At 39.3% G+C, this 17,999-nt stretch overlaps 1 protein-coding gene across 3 annotated transcripts in view; it reads right to left on the reverse strand.

Moving 5' to 3' along the window:
- The window catches only part of CFAP47 (cilia and flagella associated protein 47), a 636,073-nt gene that overhangs the window by 185,043 nt on the left and 433,031 nt on the right, over window positions 1-17,999 (reverse strand). For all 3 annotated transcript variants that reach the window (XM_073358068.1, XM_073358073.1, XM_073358080.1), the window contains one exon: window positions 6,005-6,102. In XM_073358068.1, the coding sequence (XP_073214169.1) occupies window positions 6,005-6,102 (98 nt within the window). The remainder of the gene's footprint in view (window positions 1-6,004; window positions 6,103-17,999) is intronic.

Genomic DNA, 17,999 nt, shown 5'->3' on the forward strand with positions numbered 1-17,999 from the left:
GCATATACATATGTGTATTTAGTAGTGAAAAATATCTATTAAGCAATTACCATACATACTAATTTGGATTTTGTAATTTTTGCAAATTTTCATTATATTAAATATACTGCACTGGTCTAAAATTATTACTAGGGAAAATTATGAGAATAATTTCTTGAAATAGGTAATTAACTTTTTCCATATAAAATGTGTCTTAACAACACATATATCATATCTAGTATTTAAAAAATTGTTCCTAACTATTTATTGTCAGACAGTTCCCTCTGTGGTGGGGCAGATTCTAACCCCAGTCTGGAAGAGGTTAAAGAGATCCTCTGGGCACAATAAGCCTCAACCTGGTGCACCTGTGAGGCTTGTCAAGCCTGAAGATGGGCAGATCTTTAAAAGGGAGGGTCTCTCTCAGTGCAGGGCAGCACTCTGAAGGACTCCCCAGCCTCTGGCTGTCATCCAGGGTGTCAAGGTTCCTCCCCCACTCTGAACTCTAGGGTACAGATGTGGGGACCTGCATGAAAACCTCCTAAGCTTACTTTTACCATCTTAGGTTAAAACTTCCCCAAGGTACAAATTAATTTAATCCTTTGTCCTTGGAATATCCGCTGCCACCACCAAACTCTAACTGGGTTTACTGGGAAACATAGTTTGGACACGTCTTTCCCCCCAAAATCCTCCCAACCCTTGCACCCCACTTCCTGGGGAAGGTTTGGTAAAAATCCTCACCAATTTGCATAGGTGACCACTGACCTAAACTCTTGGATCTGAGAACAATGAAAAAGCTTTCAGTTTTCTTACAAGAACACTTTTAATAGAAATAGAAGTAAATAGAAGGAAAGGAATCACCTCTGTAAAATCAGGATGGTAGATACCTTACAGGGTAATTAGATTCAAAACATAGAGAATCCCTCTAGGCAAAACCTTAAGTTACAAAAAAGACACACAGACAGAAATAATCATTCTATTCAGCACAGTTCTTTTCTCAGCCATTTAAAGAAATCATAATCTAACACATACCTAGCTAGATTACTTACTAAAAGTTCTAAGACTCCATTCCTGGTCTATCCCCGGCAAAAGCAGCATATAGACAGACACAGACCCTTTGTTTCTCTCCCTCCTCCCAGCTTTTGAAAGTATCTTGTCTCCTCATTGGTCATTTTGGTCAGGTGCCAGCGAGGTTACCTTTAGCTTCTTAACCCTTTACAGGTGAGAGGATTTTTCCTCTGGCCAGGAGGGATTTTAAAGGGGTTTACCCTTCCCTTTATATTTATGACACAGGGAAAAGACTTGAGAGCTTTGGCTGCCCAGGCCCTCTCAGAATGGAGAAAGATCAGTACATTTCCATTTTCTTTTTCCTCTCTTTGGGTTCCTGAAGGCTGAAGGAGCATACTGACTTTGTTTGGACTGCTTTAATTCTCTGCCTGCCCACCTGCCCTAACAGGCGACACCTTGAGCAGCACTAAGGGCCGTGCTCTGCACTCAAACAGGAAGCATTGCCCACCCTTCTCCCTAAAGGGATGCTAGAGAGGAGTAGCATACTATACCTCCCACAAAAATTGGACTTGATTTTTTGTTGGTAATAATGAAAGATGATTACAGGTAAATGTTGTATTAATCAGACAGTTATTTACCTTGTAAGTAATTCCGTATACTATGTAAGCTGAGGTCTTATGGTTGTCATATAGATAACATCAGCCACTTATTTCTAGAGTGACCAGACATTCCTTTTTTAAAGGGACAGTCCCCTATTTAAGCCCTCCTGTTGGTGTCCTGACTTTTTCTTTAAAAATAGCAAATTGTTCCATATTTTCTGTCCCCCCACATCAGTACCGGCGGCTGCACACCCACCAGCGGTGAGTCGGGGGTTATCCAGTGTCCGAAGATGGGGGTGGGTGTGCAAGTCTGGTGGCGGAACAAAGCTACGGTGTGTGGGGCCAGCCGTTCCCCCTGCTGGTTCATTAGCGCAGTCCCTGCTGTGTGCTGGCTCCCAGCTAGCAGGGCCCCATTCCCCCTACTGTTTCCAGCTGGCACTGGCTGTGAGCTAGCACTGGCGGTGGCTGGTGAGTGCAGGCAGGTGCCAGATTGTGTCGCCTCTGCTGCCCACCCATTGGCCCTTTACATGCATCCCTTCTAGCTGTCCTCTCCCTGTTTTGCCCCTTCTTTTTAATATGCTGCTCCTTCATAGCCCCTCCAGTGGGGCGAGTCCCCCTCCTTGCGCTGTGTGGAGAACCAGTCCTCAGTCAGAGTGCTCAGCTCGCCAGCAGGCTCCTTCCTTCCCAGCTGGGCTGGCATCCCAGAAAAGTCCAAGACCCTCCGGGCCCAGGGCACTGGCCAGGACGAGCTGAGCCCTGCATGCGCCAAAGCCCCGCATAGCACTGGCATGGGAAAGCCTCTTCACCCCTCAGCTAAGCTCTGGAGTGGCGTGGGGGTGGGAGGAAAGTGGGCTCCAGAGCAGCCCCCTGGGGCGGAGACTTAGCACCCTCTTCAGACACACCCCTGCCCCCAGGGAGCGAGGGGGTTCTTCCTTCCCCTGCTGAGCCACCTCTCTGGCTCAGTGTGCTGGAGCCCCTGAAGTCAGGTTCCCTGGGATCTGGTGCACAACGCATCCTTAGGGCTTAACCCCTTCCTGCTTGTGCTGTAACTGGGAGACAGGAGGCGCCTGGGTTATGGAGGTGTTAGCTGCCTTTCAACACTGTGCAGGCAGGAAGGAACAAGCTGCCAGCCACAAGGGAGCAGGGATTGGGAGAGGAAGGGGTGAAGAGATGAGCTCTGCAAAGACATGGGTCAGGTCATCCCTGCTCCCCCTCCTCTGCGACCGGAAGCAGCTCCTGTCCCTTCCCTCCTGCACAGTACCGAAAGGCTGCTGCTGGCCGCATTCTGGTGTGAACCCTGGCAGAAATCTGGGGAGGGAGAACATGTGACCTGCATACCCCCGCCGCTCACATGTTGCCTCAGGAAGACATGGCGCCAGGTACCAGGAGAGGCAGGTCTGTCCCAGGGGCCCAGCCAGAAATAGAGGGTGGAGAGCACCAGGCAGGAAGGGTTGGGTCAGTCAGTCACCCCCCATGTGTAAGAGAGGTATATGGGGGTTTGTGTGTGTGTGTGACCTCTCCCCTTTAAAGCCTTAAAGATAAGAAAGTAAATAAAAAAGAATCGAACTATGCAGTGTTTCTTTTTAACAGGGGCTCAGTCAACTTGATGTTAGTTTGAACATTTGTACTGCATAGTTCTAATTGATTGCTGTTGAACCCTCTTGAATATGAGTAATTTTACCAGGTGTCCCATATTCAGCACAGGGAAATATGGTCACCCTACTTATTTCTACTTAAGTAGTGGGGATGGACTAGGATGAATTAAGGGGAGGGCACTGTATGTAAACGTTAGGATACAAAGAGAGCAAGCTTTCACTTCACAATTTCTTTCATTGACTTTGAGCCAAATTCTGAGGTGTTTATTTAGGTTTTACTGAATCCTTATTCAGGCAAACTCCCACTTAAGTAAAGGAGAATTTTACTGAAAAAATACTAAGTAGCAACTTCAGGATTTGGCAGCAGGGTGTTTTTTTTTTTTCTTTTTTTAATAAAAACTACATTTAGTACAGAGTGGAAGCCAGATTTATTTTCTGCAGTTGGACAACTTCGGCTGAAAGACAGCCTCTCCTCTTATTCTATAGTGAAGCTGCTGGTTGCAAGTTTGTATTGTTTTTACAAAATAATGAAGAATTAAGAGAAAGGCAGCTTCTTTTATTTAGAACTATTATCCTGCTGCTGCATTGTTAAATGTATCGTGTAGCTTTTAAACTCCCTCAACATAGTCAAAGTTTTCTTTTTTCCCTTATAGCAGCTCACTGGCTTTTAATATTTTAACAGAACATTTTCAAAACTTCATAAGAAATGCACATGGAAATCACATCTAAAGAAAATGGATTTTTTGCCCACTTCTCCCTAAACAGTTTTTTTTCCTAGCTGCCAACGGAGTGCAAAGTTTTGCATATTAAAACAATAACTTTTTCTCCCAGCTGCAGAATATCTGTTAAGCATCCTATTTAAATAAAGAATGACTAAACCCACTGAAGTGGGATTATGGTTGGAAAAATAACTGTAAAAATGGCAGGTTGTTATTGAGTTTGTCTGCTTCCATTAAGTTATCCAAGTTACCCCTGGTTTATTGACAAAACCAGGATTTTACTATTGTCAGCAGTGACAAGCCAATAGAACTGAAAAAGAACAACACTTTAGAACTGTATGAAACTCACTGGCTTCACTTTGCAGGGATTCACTGGTTTTGATCCATATGGCTACACAAACCTTGAGTTACACTTGGAATTTTGGGTTCAGATGAATCTTAAATCTGAAAGTGACATTCAGCCAAAAGATGTCTGTTTTACTGTATCAACAGTGTGAAACTGCAAATGTCACATGATTTGATCCAAAATCTTAAATCTGCCTGAAAGGTCTGTAAACATTTTAAATAAACAGGTCTGAATTTAAAAGGTGAGAGGCTCAGACGTCACAACTCAGTCACTCGCAACCCTTAGTAAAACCCTCCTCCCTCTTCTCCAAGATTTTGTGAAAATCATTTTCTGCCACTGAACAATATACAAGTTCACATTGATAATGGAGTGTTTCAGAGGGAGAATGACAAACACTAAAAGTGATAAATGATTAAAGCCATTTTAAATATTTTACAAAATATACATAGGCAAGACACATGTAGCCCTATTTTTCAACTCCTTCATTAAAGCATATGGTTGACTTCATTGTCACTATAAAACTCTTGTTTTAAGTTGCAACCTGCACAGACCTACACAGTCTGTATCACTAAGTCCACCCAGCAATAGTACAGTTTCTAGTCTCATCCAATATTCATTTCATTTTTCAGGCTATTTTGTGTATCTCTGCATTGCCTATAATCACGATGCATTCAAGACTGTCTTAGGCAATGATATGAAACTGTTCTTTTTGCTTATTTTTAAAGTGCTGAACTCATGATGCAAGTCACCATATACCCAGAAATGAAATTACTAAATACTAATTATTTAACGAACAAGTCAGGAGAAGGGAGTATGGCTGGGAGGGAGGGGGGACCTGAATTCTAATTGTATGAAGCCAAACCACAGTATCAGTTCTATATTTTTCTAGGGAAAGCTTCCTGCAGCAAAGCAGTGCAACTGTTATTCTATTCATAGAACTCATCAGCATCCATTACAAAAGCCAATTTTTCTCATTTGCTTACAAACCATACAGAAAGTAGCTCTTCTAGATGATAAAATGAATATTCTTCTAAAGAAGTTGAGAAAAACATTAGCCACGGAAAAACAAAAGCACATCACTAAAATATTTAATTCAAAGACAAAAAATGCAGACAAAAATAAATCTATGCAGGCTAATCTCAGTATCATTATATCAGAAATGCTAAATAATGAACTATTCAAGCTTTACATATTTAAATGGTTTATAAAATACAAGCCATTTTATTCAATGAAACAGTGTAATAATTATTCCAAGCTGATTAATAACATATTATGTTTTTGATGGTTAAAGGAAATATTTACCTAATAATCCAAAAATTTATTAAGCAATTTAAAAAAAAATCATGAAAGCCTAAGCTTACTAATAATGTGCATTCTGCAAGGGTGGAAGGCACTGAAAATAGATTTGTCCTGTTCTGCATAGCTCTAGTACAAAAGCTGGTTGAAGTTTTGTATTGAATCCAGCTCTATCTGAGTGCCAATGTGGGAAACAGATTACAGCAGAATAAAAACCACATGAGAGAGAGTGTGAAAGATGGTAGTTAATGAATGGTTATAAATAAATGTTTAAAGTTAGCAAACGAGGGCTTATTTTTAGTTTACATTACTGAATTTAAATGAAGCCCCAGAATATTGGGTATTTTTAGCCCAAAAGGTGAACTTGTGTGGTCTCTTTATAAATTTGTACAATATTCCATACAGTGGAAGTTATATATATTGTTAATGCAATGCCACAAAACTAAACCTTGAAAACTATCTTACCAGAGCTGCACACTTCACATCCAGGGTTCTTTCAGGTGCACAAGGTACACTATTAATCTCCAAGGAAAACCACACTTTGCAACATGAAGCATTTCCTCCTGCGTCAAACAAAATAGAAAAGAGTGTTTTTTACACATCTGTTCTGGAGACAATGTGTGAAATCTTAGCCCCATTCAACTCAATGGAAGTTTTGAATTAAGTGTGGCCAGGATTTCACCTATTAATATTTGTAATTAAACTGAGGCATCATTCCAAGAAAATCACAAACCAGTATAAGTATTGCCAATCCATTGCATTCCTTGTTACTGTATCTTGATTCAATTTGGTAATATGATTAACAGATGTAATCTGAACTGAAATATCACTTTTAAAAATTAACTTATGCAGAAAAAGGCTAAAAAGTGTCAGACTATGTGCATTGCTTAAACACAATCCAAGAATAATTAGAATAATCTTTGCATTAAAAGGCTGTTCTACTGTATTAAACAAAAGTATTAAAGAACAAAAAACACCTAGAATAAAATTTTTACTTTAGCAGGGACAGTCCTCCCTTGCAAAGTCTACACAGCATATTTTGTTTCACAGTTGCATCAAATTTTGCCTCAAGTTTTCAAACAAGGTGACCCTAGTTTTAAGTGTTGTGACAATGTTTAAATCAGAGACATTAGCACCTGTCAAATGTATGCATCAAAACATTCCACTATAGGAATTGCCATATTGGGTCAGACCAATCATCTAGACAGTTTTCTTTCTCTGACATTGGCCAGTACCACGTTTTGCAGAGAAAGATGCACGGAACTCTGCAGTAGGCAGTTATGGAATAAAATGGCCACAGGAAAATATTTTTCCAAAACCCCGTTAAATAGAGTTTGGCCTATTTTCTGAAATATGATGGTTTATATCACATCTAAATCTTTTGTATCTCTCCACCTACATGGTCCAGAAGGGAGCAAAGAGAGAGAATTCGGCATTCTGCTGCTATCTAGAAGAGAAACAAACAGTACCAGAGTCTTGGAAGCTGTCTTCCTGCACAATCAGGAGCGGGAAAAAAACTATTGATTATCTCTTGGTTCACATATTAGAGATCACTTAGCAACTATAAATATTAGAAACTTGATTTAAAAATTGGAACAAATTCTGCAGAAATTGATGGGTTAAAAGGACAACACATTTACAAGGAAAGCTTGATGCTCACCACTGTTAAGTGGACAAGTGATTTGTTAAATCCTGCTTGGAGTGTACTATGCTGCTAGGGCCAGCAACAGGAGAGTGGATCCTTCCATTAACTATTGCAAGCAAGGTCAAGCACTGCCCCAACTCTGCATCTGAAGTGACTGGCAGTAGAAAGGCCCACACTCCCCACTGAAGATGTTTTTTTATAAATGCATGGAGTTTAAGGCCAGAAGTGACCCATAGATAAGCTAACCTGATCTGTATATCTCAGGCCATTAAATTTCACCTAATCATCCCTATATTGAGCTCATTAACTTGTGTTTGTCTATAGGATATCTTCTAGAAAGGCATCCAGTCTCAATCTGAAGCCATCAAGAGATGGAGAATCCACCACTTATCTTGGTAATTTGTCCCAATGGTTAATCACATTGACTGTTAACAATTTGTGCCACATTTCTAAATAGAAATGTCTCTTCCTTCAGATTCCAGACATTGGATCTTGTTATGCCTTTCTCTGCGAGCTTAAAGTGCTCTCTAATAACTGGAATTTTCATCCTGTGAAGGTACTTATACACTGTAATTAAGTCATCACCCAATCTTCTTTTTTATAAATGAAACATATTGAGCTCTTTAAATCTCTCACTATCAGGCATTTTCTTCAGCACTTGCATCATTTTCATGGCCTTTTCCTGCACTCTCCAAGTTTTTGATAGCCTTTTTAAAATGTTGATACCAGAACAGTATGCAGCAATCCAGTATCAGTCTCACCAATGCTATATGCGTAGGCAAAATCAATGTCCTAATCCTACTCACTACTCCTCTGTATATACATCAAACGATCACATTAGCCTTTTTTGCCAGAGCATTGCAGTAGGAGCTCATGTTGAGTTGCCTGTCCACTCCAACCCCTAGATCCCTTTCAGAGTCATTGCTTTCTAAAATACTGTTCCCCATTCTGTAGGTATGTCTTGTTCCTTGATATATAAGTTTGCATTTGGATGTACTAATACATGTTTTGTTTGAAGGGACCCAGCTTCCAAGTGATCCAGATAGCTCTGTATGTCTCCTTGTTCTCATGATGTTGTAGCAACCAGGCAAGGTACTAACAAACTTCAACAGGACTTTATTTTTAAAGTGGAAACCTCTTTACCAAGCTGCTGCTGCACCCTCGGTACCTCTCACTCTGCCTTCTCAACTCCCCCCCACCTTCCTGTTTCCTGTCCTTTCAGACTCCCAACAGCCAGTGCTCCCAGTTCTAATAATTACAAGCAGCATCTAAACACCACACATGATTAATTTGGGATAGGGACTCCATCTATCTTCATGTCAATCACAAATTTAATCAGCAGTGACTTTATATTTATGCTGAGATTACTGAGAAAATGTGGAATGATGCTGGGTCTAGAACTGATCCCTGTGGAACTCCATTAGAAACGTCCCTATTCTATTATGATTCCCCTCTGACTACTTTTTGAGATATTTCAGTTAGCAAGTTCTTCATACATTTAACATGTGCTCTATTAATACTGCATAGGGATATTTTTTAAAAATCAGAATAACAGTAAAACACCTCCTAAAAGTGTAAATATATTAAATGTATGTAGTTACTTTTACCAACCAAACTTGTCATCTCAATGAATAAAATAAGGTTTGACAAGACCTATTTTTTTATAAACTCTTGCTGTCATTAATTATTTTTCTATCCTTTACAGTTGAATCCTGTTTAGCTTTTCCATTATTTTGCCTGGGATTGGCTAACTGGCCTATATTTACCCAGGTCATCCCACCTGCCTTTCTGAATATTTGTATAACATTAACACTTTTCCAGTCTTCTGGAATTTCCGTGGTATTCCAATATATATTACAAATTAACATCAGTGGGACAGAAATCTTCTCAGCCAAATGCTTTAGGACTCTTTGGTGCAAGTTACCTTAGCCTGCTGATTTAAAAATGTTGCCTAGTAGATTAGATTTAATACCCTCTTTGGTTATTAATGTACTGCAAAGTATTTAAGCATCCTTCTTCTTTCCAAATGCATAACAAGAACATTGAGTGAACAATTGTGGCTTTTCTGCTTTATTATTAACAATTTTATCACCTCCATGTAGGAATGGTCTCATACCATTGCTAGGAATTCTTTAGGTCCTAATATATTTAAGATCCTTCTTATTTTTCTTAGGCCTGAAGTCACAGATTTTTTCCAGTCTTTAGCTTCCCTTATCAATTATCTGCATTTCACAACACTGGTGACCCTGACATGATTGTGGTGTGATTACTGCTGTCTGTTGCTAGTGCTTCTGTTCTTGGAGCTCTGATGTTAGGTGCATTAGAAGAGAGTGTAGTGTGTTGATTCCCCAGACCTCGATGCTGTTCACAAAGAAAACCATAGGCTTGGTTCAGTGGTGAAGGTTTATTGTTGATGAAGCGTGGTACTAGCATCACAGCTCAATCATTACAGGTACACTAATACATGTATGCTCACAACAATGGTACCAGCTCAATCAGCAAAACATTAAGTTGTCCCCTAGGCTAGCATAAAGATGCCCCTCCTATGACTTCTCCTTTTATACATTGATAGAAACAAGTTACATATTACATTCCATATGTTGCTAGTTACTACCCTTGTACCTACTAGTTTGAACAAAACATCCTCATCCATTATCCGGTCATCCCATTCCTATCTTACAAGTGGTCAGTGTGCTCTTGTACCATCTCTTGGGAATTTGTTGACGTAGTTACTTGATAACTCTGGGTGTTCTAGAACCATCCTCTCCGGTCATGAATGTGCTTACTTGGTTAGCTAATACCTAGTATTTGGTTATTTTGCCAAGGCCAGGCCTACTATGGTTCACAGCCTTTGGTTCATACTGTTTATGCCAAGGGCTTAACACTAAACTTCTTCTCATCAGTGAGAATATCCACTTCCTCTTGCTTGTTACCCAGATTCCCAGCACTGATATTTAAGCAACTGAAAATTTTCTTCTCTTCACTTTATTTGTCCCATCTGTCCAATTTGTCGGTGACACAATGAATTTAAGTTTGTAATGCAATTACCTCCTTATCACCCCACCTTTACATTATTAGTTTAATGCCATCCTGGCTGCTCCAACAAGTCTCCAACAAAGATTAGTCTCCCTGTCTATGAAATGTGGGACATCCCATTCATACAGCTCTGTCCCCCATTGGAAAGTGGACAATGCACCAAAAAATTCAGACCTTTAGCTTTACACCATTCACAAAGCCAAAAGTTCACCTCCACTATTTTCTGCCTTCTCCATTCTCTCACCCGTGTGTTGCAAACCATCTACATTAGTGCCCCCAACCCATCTTTCCCACTGAATGGAGTCTATAAAATGTAGATATAACAGCCCTATGAATGTACTAACTCCCAGTGCCTACACTGGCACTACACACTCCAGCTGGGTGGGTGTGAAAGCACAAGACCCAGCATGGGGAATTACACTGTGTGGGAAGTGGAGAGTTTTAACTACATTTCACACGAGCAATTCAGTAACTTCCTGTTAAAAAGGTATTTTTTGTTGTGTTTTTTGCAGGCTGGCCTGTACTCAGGGAGAACAAAGTTGAGTAGCCTTTTCCTGCAAGAATAACTTCTTAAGATTTTCTGTGTCTTCTGCACAGCCATTTGTAAAATTTTAAACATAATTGTAAACACATAATTACATAGTCACATAATTACAAAGTAATGATATTATAGATATATAACTGCATCCTAAGAAAAATGAATTGCAGGAGTTACTAAACTGTCACTTACAATTTAAGGAGCAGCAACTGGATGCTGAAAAGATGATTTTCGTGTCACTAGACCTCATCTTTTCTAATTTTCTACAGAACACAGGTTTAGCTTTGGTTAGCACTTGCCTTGAATTCTAAGTTTTTCTTTCTTTGTTTTTGTTTTGTTTTTTTGTTTGTTTTTTGTTTTAGTTTTTTTTATTGGTAACAGAAATATCTACACTTAATGATTTCATTCCATAGAAAAAATACATTAATTGAATATTAAATTTCATGGTTAAGTACTCAAAAGTCAGGAAATTCCAAAATTAAGGTTGGGTGTGCAACTATCATTTGAATTCAATGGTTGGAGGACACAAAAAATGAAGCGTGAATCAAACAACTTCTATCCTTACCCCTCCATAAGCAGTAAAATTGAGTGAAGATTAAATTCACCGCCTCTTTCCGTTCATCTAATACCACCTATGACTAGGATGAAATCAATAAAAAATATGTTGTAACTTTTATGTTCATGACTTTTTTGAAGAAAAGTGTTTATTAAAATGTAACTCAAATTCTATATTCTGTCTATCACGAAACTGTGTCACATACCAATCCTAACTGAGAACAACCAACTATGTGATTTGTATGACACATCAGACACTTTTCCTTTCCTGTCAAGCAGATTCCCTGTCCTGGGATAACCATGTTCTTTTGAACAATATGGGCAATATATTCAGCCTCAGAAAGAATAAGGTGCAGTGGCCAGGTAGAAAGGAATAGCATGGGAAGAAAAGAGTTTTTAGACGTGCTCAATTCTAAATCTCTGCAGTCCATCTTTCTAGAACTATACACTCTAAGAAGTAGTGATTTTTTTTTACTGTGAATTTGTACATATTCATACCCTTTTTGACTTCTATAATTTTTAAATACACTTTGCAAATACTATGACAACTCAGCAAGAACTACTTACACACCAAGTTTTACAGTTTGTCTGGTTTTGTGATGTAGGTGTTTTTACATATATTTCTTTCATATAGATATAGATATAGATAGCGTTAGCAGTTCCCCCCACTGCTAAAGACATTTTTTTATTCACCATCCTTAGTACAAAAAAATTATCAAAACATTCACCTTTTCCCAGACATGGAAAGTTTCAGTCCAAAAGGTGACATTTTCAGACATCTATGAGCAAATCAAAACAGGGGTTCATAATAGAAAGCATTCTGCAATAATACAGACATACATCTGTGTGTGTGTGCTCATTTATAAACTTTTGACATTTTAAATATATTTGATATCTTTCCTCATGTACTTTGAAGTATTATGAGATAAACCTGTGTTTGATTTTAGTCTCATTCTCTGTTGTCTCACTCTCTGGGGCTTCAAAAAATCCCTAACTTGCCTGCATACAACCACAGGGCTATGATCTTGTCAGATCTCATAACATAAGCAAGATTAAGCTTGGTCAATACTTGGATGGGAGACTGCAAAGGGTAAGAAAACAAATGCACATCTTTTGAGCATAGGTGTGCATCAGTGCTAGTATTTAATCTCCTACATACCTTCTTTCTGTCCCGGTTACAACTTTTCATTCTTCATAATCAATAGGGTTTGGCACTTGTTCATGGAGTCAGGGATTTGACATTAATATTAGGTGTTCAAGGCAACTGGTGCACATGCCAGCTCAGCTTCATTTATTCACCAACAGTGGCAAATGTAACTCCATCACTTCAAGAGATCTTACTTTCTGTAAAGCTAAGGGTTATTTTCAGAATACAAAAAGCTGTATGCTTTTCTACAACAAACTCACATCCCATGTGTGGCAGAAATCACCTGGCAAGTTTCGTATTATATTTCCACAAGAGGTCTGTAATACTAACTGTGACATACACCCCACATGCCAGGAAAGGGTTAATCCCACACTATGGGCGAAGAAAGTTCTGCCCCTCAGACTGTGCTGGGCATGCTCCAACTGCTGAGCTAGTATAAAGGATAGCAGCCCAGCTCAGTCTGGGCTGACCACCAAGGAGGAAGGACGTTTGGTGGAGGCTCCAGCCCAGGAGCGGTTACAGCCCTTGCCTGTGAGAGCCGGAGATCCCGAGACCCAGACTGGAGACCTGTTGCCATCGGAGTCACCTGCGCTAAGGAGTCTGGAGACCCAGATGCCCTGTGGACTGCAGCATCAGGAAGCCTTAGAATCATAGAATCATAGAATATCAGGGTTGGAAGGGACCCCTGAAGGTCATCTAGTCCAACCCCCTGCTCGAAGCAGGACCAATTCCCAGTTAAATCATCCCAGCCAGGGCTTTGTCAAGCCTGACCTTAAAAACCTCTAAGGAAGGAGATTCTACCACCTCCCTAGGTAACGCATTCCAGTGTTTCACCACCGTCTTAGTGAAAAAGTTTTTCCTAATATCCAATCTAAACCTTCCCCACTGCAACTTGATTTAAAAATTTCAAAAAGAGGAACTACACAAAAATGAGACAACTAGTTAGGTGGACATTACAACGAACGGTTACAAGAGTGAAATGCTTGCAAGCTGCATAGAAGCTTTTTAAAAACACCTTAATAGTCTCCAAATATATGTATACCCCAAATTAAAAAAACAAACAAACATAAGAGGACCAAAAAATGCCACCATGGCTAAACAACATAGCAAAAGAGGTGGTCAGAGACAAAAAAAAAGACATCTTTTAAAAATTTGGAAGTCAAATTCTACTGAGGAAAATAGAAAGGAACAAACTCTGGCAAGTCAAGTGGAAAAGTATAAGTAGGCAGGCCAAAAGAATTTGAAGATCAACTAGCAAAAGGCATAAAAAGCAAAGCAGTTTTTTTAAGGACATCAGAAACAGGAAGCATGCCACACAATCAGCGGGACCACTGGATGATAGAGATTCTAAAGGAGTACACTAAGAAGACAAGGCTGTTGCAGACAAGCTAAATGAATTCTTTGCATTGGTCTTCACTGCAGAGGATAGGACGAGATTCCAACACCTGAGCCATTCTTTTAATGTCAAATCTGAGGAACTGTCCCAGATTGAAGTATCAATAGAGGAGGTTTGGGAACAAATTGATAAATTAAACAGTAACAAGAAGTCACCAGGACCAGATGATATTCACCCAAGGGTTCTGCAGGAACTCAAATATGAAATTGCAGAATCACTAACCATGGTATTTAACCTGTCACTTAAATCAGCCTCTGTACCGCATGACTGGAGGATAGCTAATGTAACACCAATTTATAAAAAAGGTACCAGAGGCTATCCTGGCAATTACAGGCTGCTGAAGACTAACCTCGGTACCAGGCAAACTGGTTGAAACTATAATAAGGAACAGAACTAACAGACACATATGTGGACATCATATGTTGGGGAAGAGACAACACAGCTTCTGTAAAGGGAAATCATGTCTCACCAATTTATTAGAATTGAGAGGTCCAACAAACATGTGGACAAGGGTGATTCAGTGGATATAGTGTACTTGGACCTTCAGAAAGCCTTTGACAAGGTCCCTCATCAAAGGCTCTTAAGCAAACTCAGCTGTTTTGGGATAAGAGGATAAGAGGTTTCCTATCTTTTAACCAGAGAAGAGGTCCTCTCTTAACTGGTTAAAAGATAGGAAATGAAGGATAGGAATAAATATTCAGTTTTCACTGTGGAGAAAGGTAAATAGCAGGGTCCCCCAAGGATCTATAGTGGGACCAGTGCTGTTCAACATATTCATAAATGATCTGAAAGAAGGAGTAAACAGTGAGGTGCCAAAGTTTGCAGACCAAAGTCCAAAGCTGACTGAACAGTTACAAAGGGATCTCATGAACCTGGGTGACTAAGCGACAAAATGGCAAATGAAATTCAACGTTAGTATATACTAAGTAATGTACATTGGAAAACGTAATGCCAACTATAAATACAAAGTGATGGGCTCAAAATTTGCTGTTACCACTCAAGAAAGAGATTTTGATGTCATTGGGGACAGGTCTTTGAAAATATCTGCTCAGTGTGCAGTGGCAATCCAAAAAAAGCCTAACTGAATGTTAGGGAACCATTAGAAAAGGGATAGATAATAGGAAAGAAAATAATAATGCCTCTATTTAAACCCATGCTATGCCCACACCTTGAATACTGCATGCAGTTTCAGTTGCTGCATCTCAAAAAAGATATATTAGATATATTGCTTTGCCAAAAGTACAGAGAAGGGCAACAAAAATGGTTAGGGGTATGGAACAGCTTCCATATCAGATTTAAAAGACTGGGGGTGTTCAACTTCTAAAGAAGACAACTAAGGAGGGATATGATAGAGGTCTATAAAATCATGACTGGTATGGAGAAAGTAAATAAGGAAGTGTTATTTATCCGTCACCCAATGAAATTAATAGGCAGCAGATTTAAAAATAAACAAAAGGAAGTATTTCTTCGCACGATGCACAGTCTTCCTGTGAAACTCATTGCTAGGTGATGGTTATACTTTTGGCCTTCACAACATGTTAAAAAATTAGTAAGCTCATGGAGGATAGGTCCAACGGTGATTAGCTAAGATGGTCAGGGACGCAACCCCCTACTCTAAGTGTCCCTAAACTTCTAACTGCCAGAAGATGGGACTGGACCAAAGGAGAAGGACCACTCGATAAATTGCCCAGTCCTGTACATTCCCTCTGAAACATCTGGCACTGGCCACTGTTGGAATACAAATACTAGGGTAGAAAGACCAGTGGTCTGACCCAGTACCGCCCTTTTTGTGTTCTTAGGAAGATAAATTTTAATTAGAAATGAGACACACATTTTTAACAGTGATGGTGATTACCCATGGGAAACAAACTATGAAGGGAAGTAGTGGATTCTCCCTCTCTTGATGTCATGAAACCAAGACTGGATGCCTGTCTAGAAGATATAGTTTAGTCAAACATAAGTTAGTGAGCTCAATACAGGGGTAACTGGATGAAATTTAATTGCCTGTGATATACAGGAGATCAGATTACATGATCTAATGATTCCTTCTGGCCTTACAATCTATGAAACACACAGAACTCTGAACAGAATTATTAAAATAGATGCCCATTTGTAACAGGTCACAAGTCTCTAAAGATATATGCACAGCACATGAAAAGTCCTAATACAATTTTGGAGTCTCAAAACTCCTTATGTCAAAAACCAGACTATAAATGGTGTATTTTTGAGCACTGAAAGTTCTTACGAGTCTGAATATCTCCCTCACAAACTTGATAATTGACTTCCCTCTCACAAATGTTTTTCAGTGCTTTTTAATTTTAAAGCCCTACCAAAACTAAACCTGTATAGAAATAAATTAAAAATCTCAACTGCTATGTGTTTAAATACAATAGACAACTGTAAAACTACAAAAGGTCATAAACCATATAATGCATTTTCCAATGAAATTCTGGGTCAGATTCAATTCAATGACACCAGAATTTTGAAGAAGAAGAAAAAAAAAGGGAAGTCTACTGAAGACAATGAAGTACTCTCACAATTCATGCTACTGTAAATGAGAACACAGGCTCTTTAGGTGTATTCTATTTCCTTCAAATTTTAAATAAAATGTAAACATTTTATATGTAACCTAGAAGAATCAAATAGCATGGCCCAACAGAAAACATTATACTGTACTAGATTTTCCCAGAAGTCTTTTCTCCAAAGGCTGTATTTTCCATATTTCAAAGTTCAAAGGCTTTTCAAAAATAACGAACAGGTATAATGTAGGCACCACTTCATTTAATGCACTACTGTATCAGTTCAGAGGCTTCACTCTGTCCAACTACCAGTTTTTATAGCATTCCCTGATGTACTCCTGAACTTCTAATCAGGCCTTTAGCCACCAGCCTTCTCTTATAATCCCACTCTCTAGGCTGCGGGAGGCAAGAGTAGGGAGTTGACACCTTAAGTGTGCTCTAGTACAGACTGTAAACCTTGTAACAAAGCTCTAGCAATGCAATACTATCCAGTTTCTTTTAGAGAGGCTTGAATCCATATATATTACCTTCTTTATTAATTGCAAACAAGCCAGAACTATAAATATCAAACTGGCATATTCCACAGGAAAAAAAAAAAACTTTGCCATCTATTGACCAGCTACAGTTTAAGAGAAAAATGCCTAAACTCTGCTTACAAAAACAGACCACAATATGGGTCGATCATTCAGCAGCACAACAGAAGTTACAGAAAATGTAAAATTAACATTACCAAGCAGGATTAGAAGCATCCATATTATTAACCTGTATATTCTTACTATAATATTTCAAAGAAAAATAACAAAACAAATGAAAATCTGTTTTTGAATAATCACTTTTCCTTCAAAGGGAACCTTTCTTTTGATTTCAGTGGGATTTGGATCAGGACATTCAAGTTCTACTATTCTCAATTCTACCACTGACCAACCGTGTGACCCTGCGCAATTTGCTAAAGCTCTACCTGAATTTTCCCCTTTGTGAAACTCTGATAATACTATTTATCACACAGCAATATTAAGGCTTAATTATTATTTTAATTATTTTCAGAGCCTCAGATGAAATGTGCTACAGTATGTAATAGTGAAATATTACTACTGTACATTTCTTTTTCTGCCCTAATCTCTATTCTATAGCACTAAAAATGGCAAAAATGTGATTAACTGAATCCTGTATCCAAGGCATTACAGAAGGATTGCTGAGGATCATCCAGCTCTCTGATTACTACCCCATGCTGCTCCATTGATATGGGCACTAACGATACTGCAAGGTCTGACCCTGAGCCAATCAGAAGTGATTAAAGGGCTCTGGGAGCGAGGGTGAAGGAGTTGGGGGCACAAGTGGTTGTTCTCATTGATCCCTCTACTCAAGAGTTGGGATCTGGGAAGAGCTAGACAAATCCTGGAGGAAAATACATGACTGCACAAATGGTGTCACCCAGAGGGCTTCAGCTTCTTTGACCATGGGATCCTGTTCCGAGAAGAAGGGTTGCTGGGCAGAGATGAGATCCACCTGTCAAAGAAGGGGAAGAGTATCTTTGGACACAGATTAGCTAACCTAGTGAAATGGACTTTAAACTAGGTTTATTGCAGGGGGTGGGGGTGGGAGGAGAAGACAAAAGACCATAGGT

This window comes from Lepidochelys kempii, chromosome 1, assembly GCF_965140265.1.
Source record: "Lepidochelys kempii isolate rLepKem1 chromosome 1, rLepKem1.hap2, whole genome shotgun sequence".
Classification (NCBI taxonomy): Eukaryota; Metazoa; Chordata; order Testudines; family Cheloniidae; genus Lepidochelys; species Lepidochelys kempii.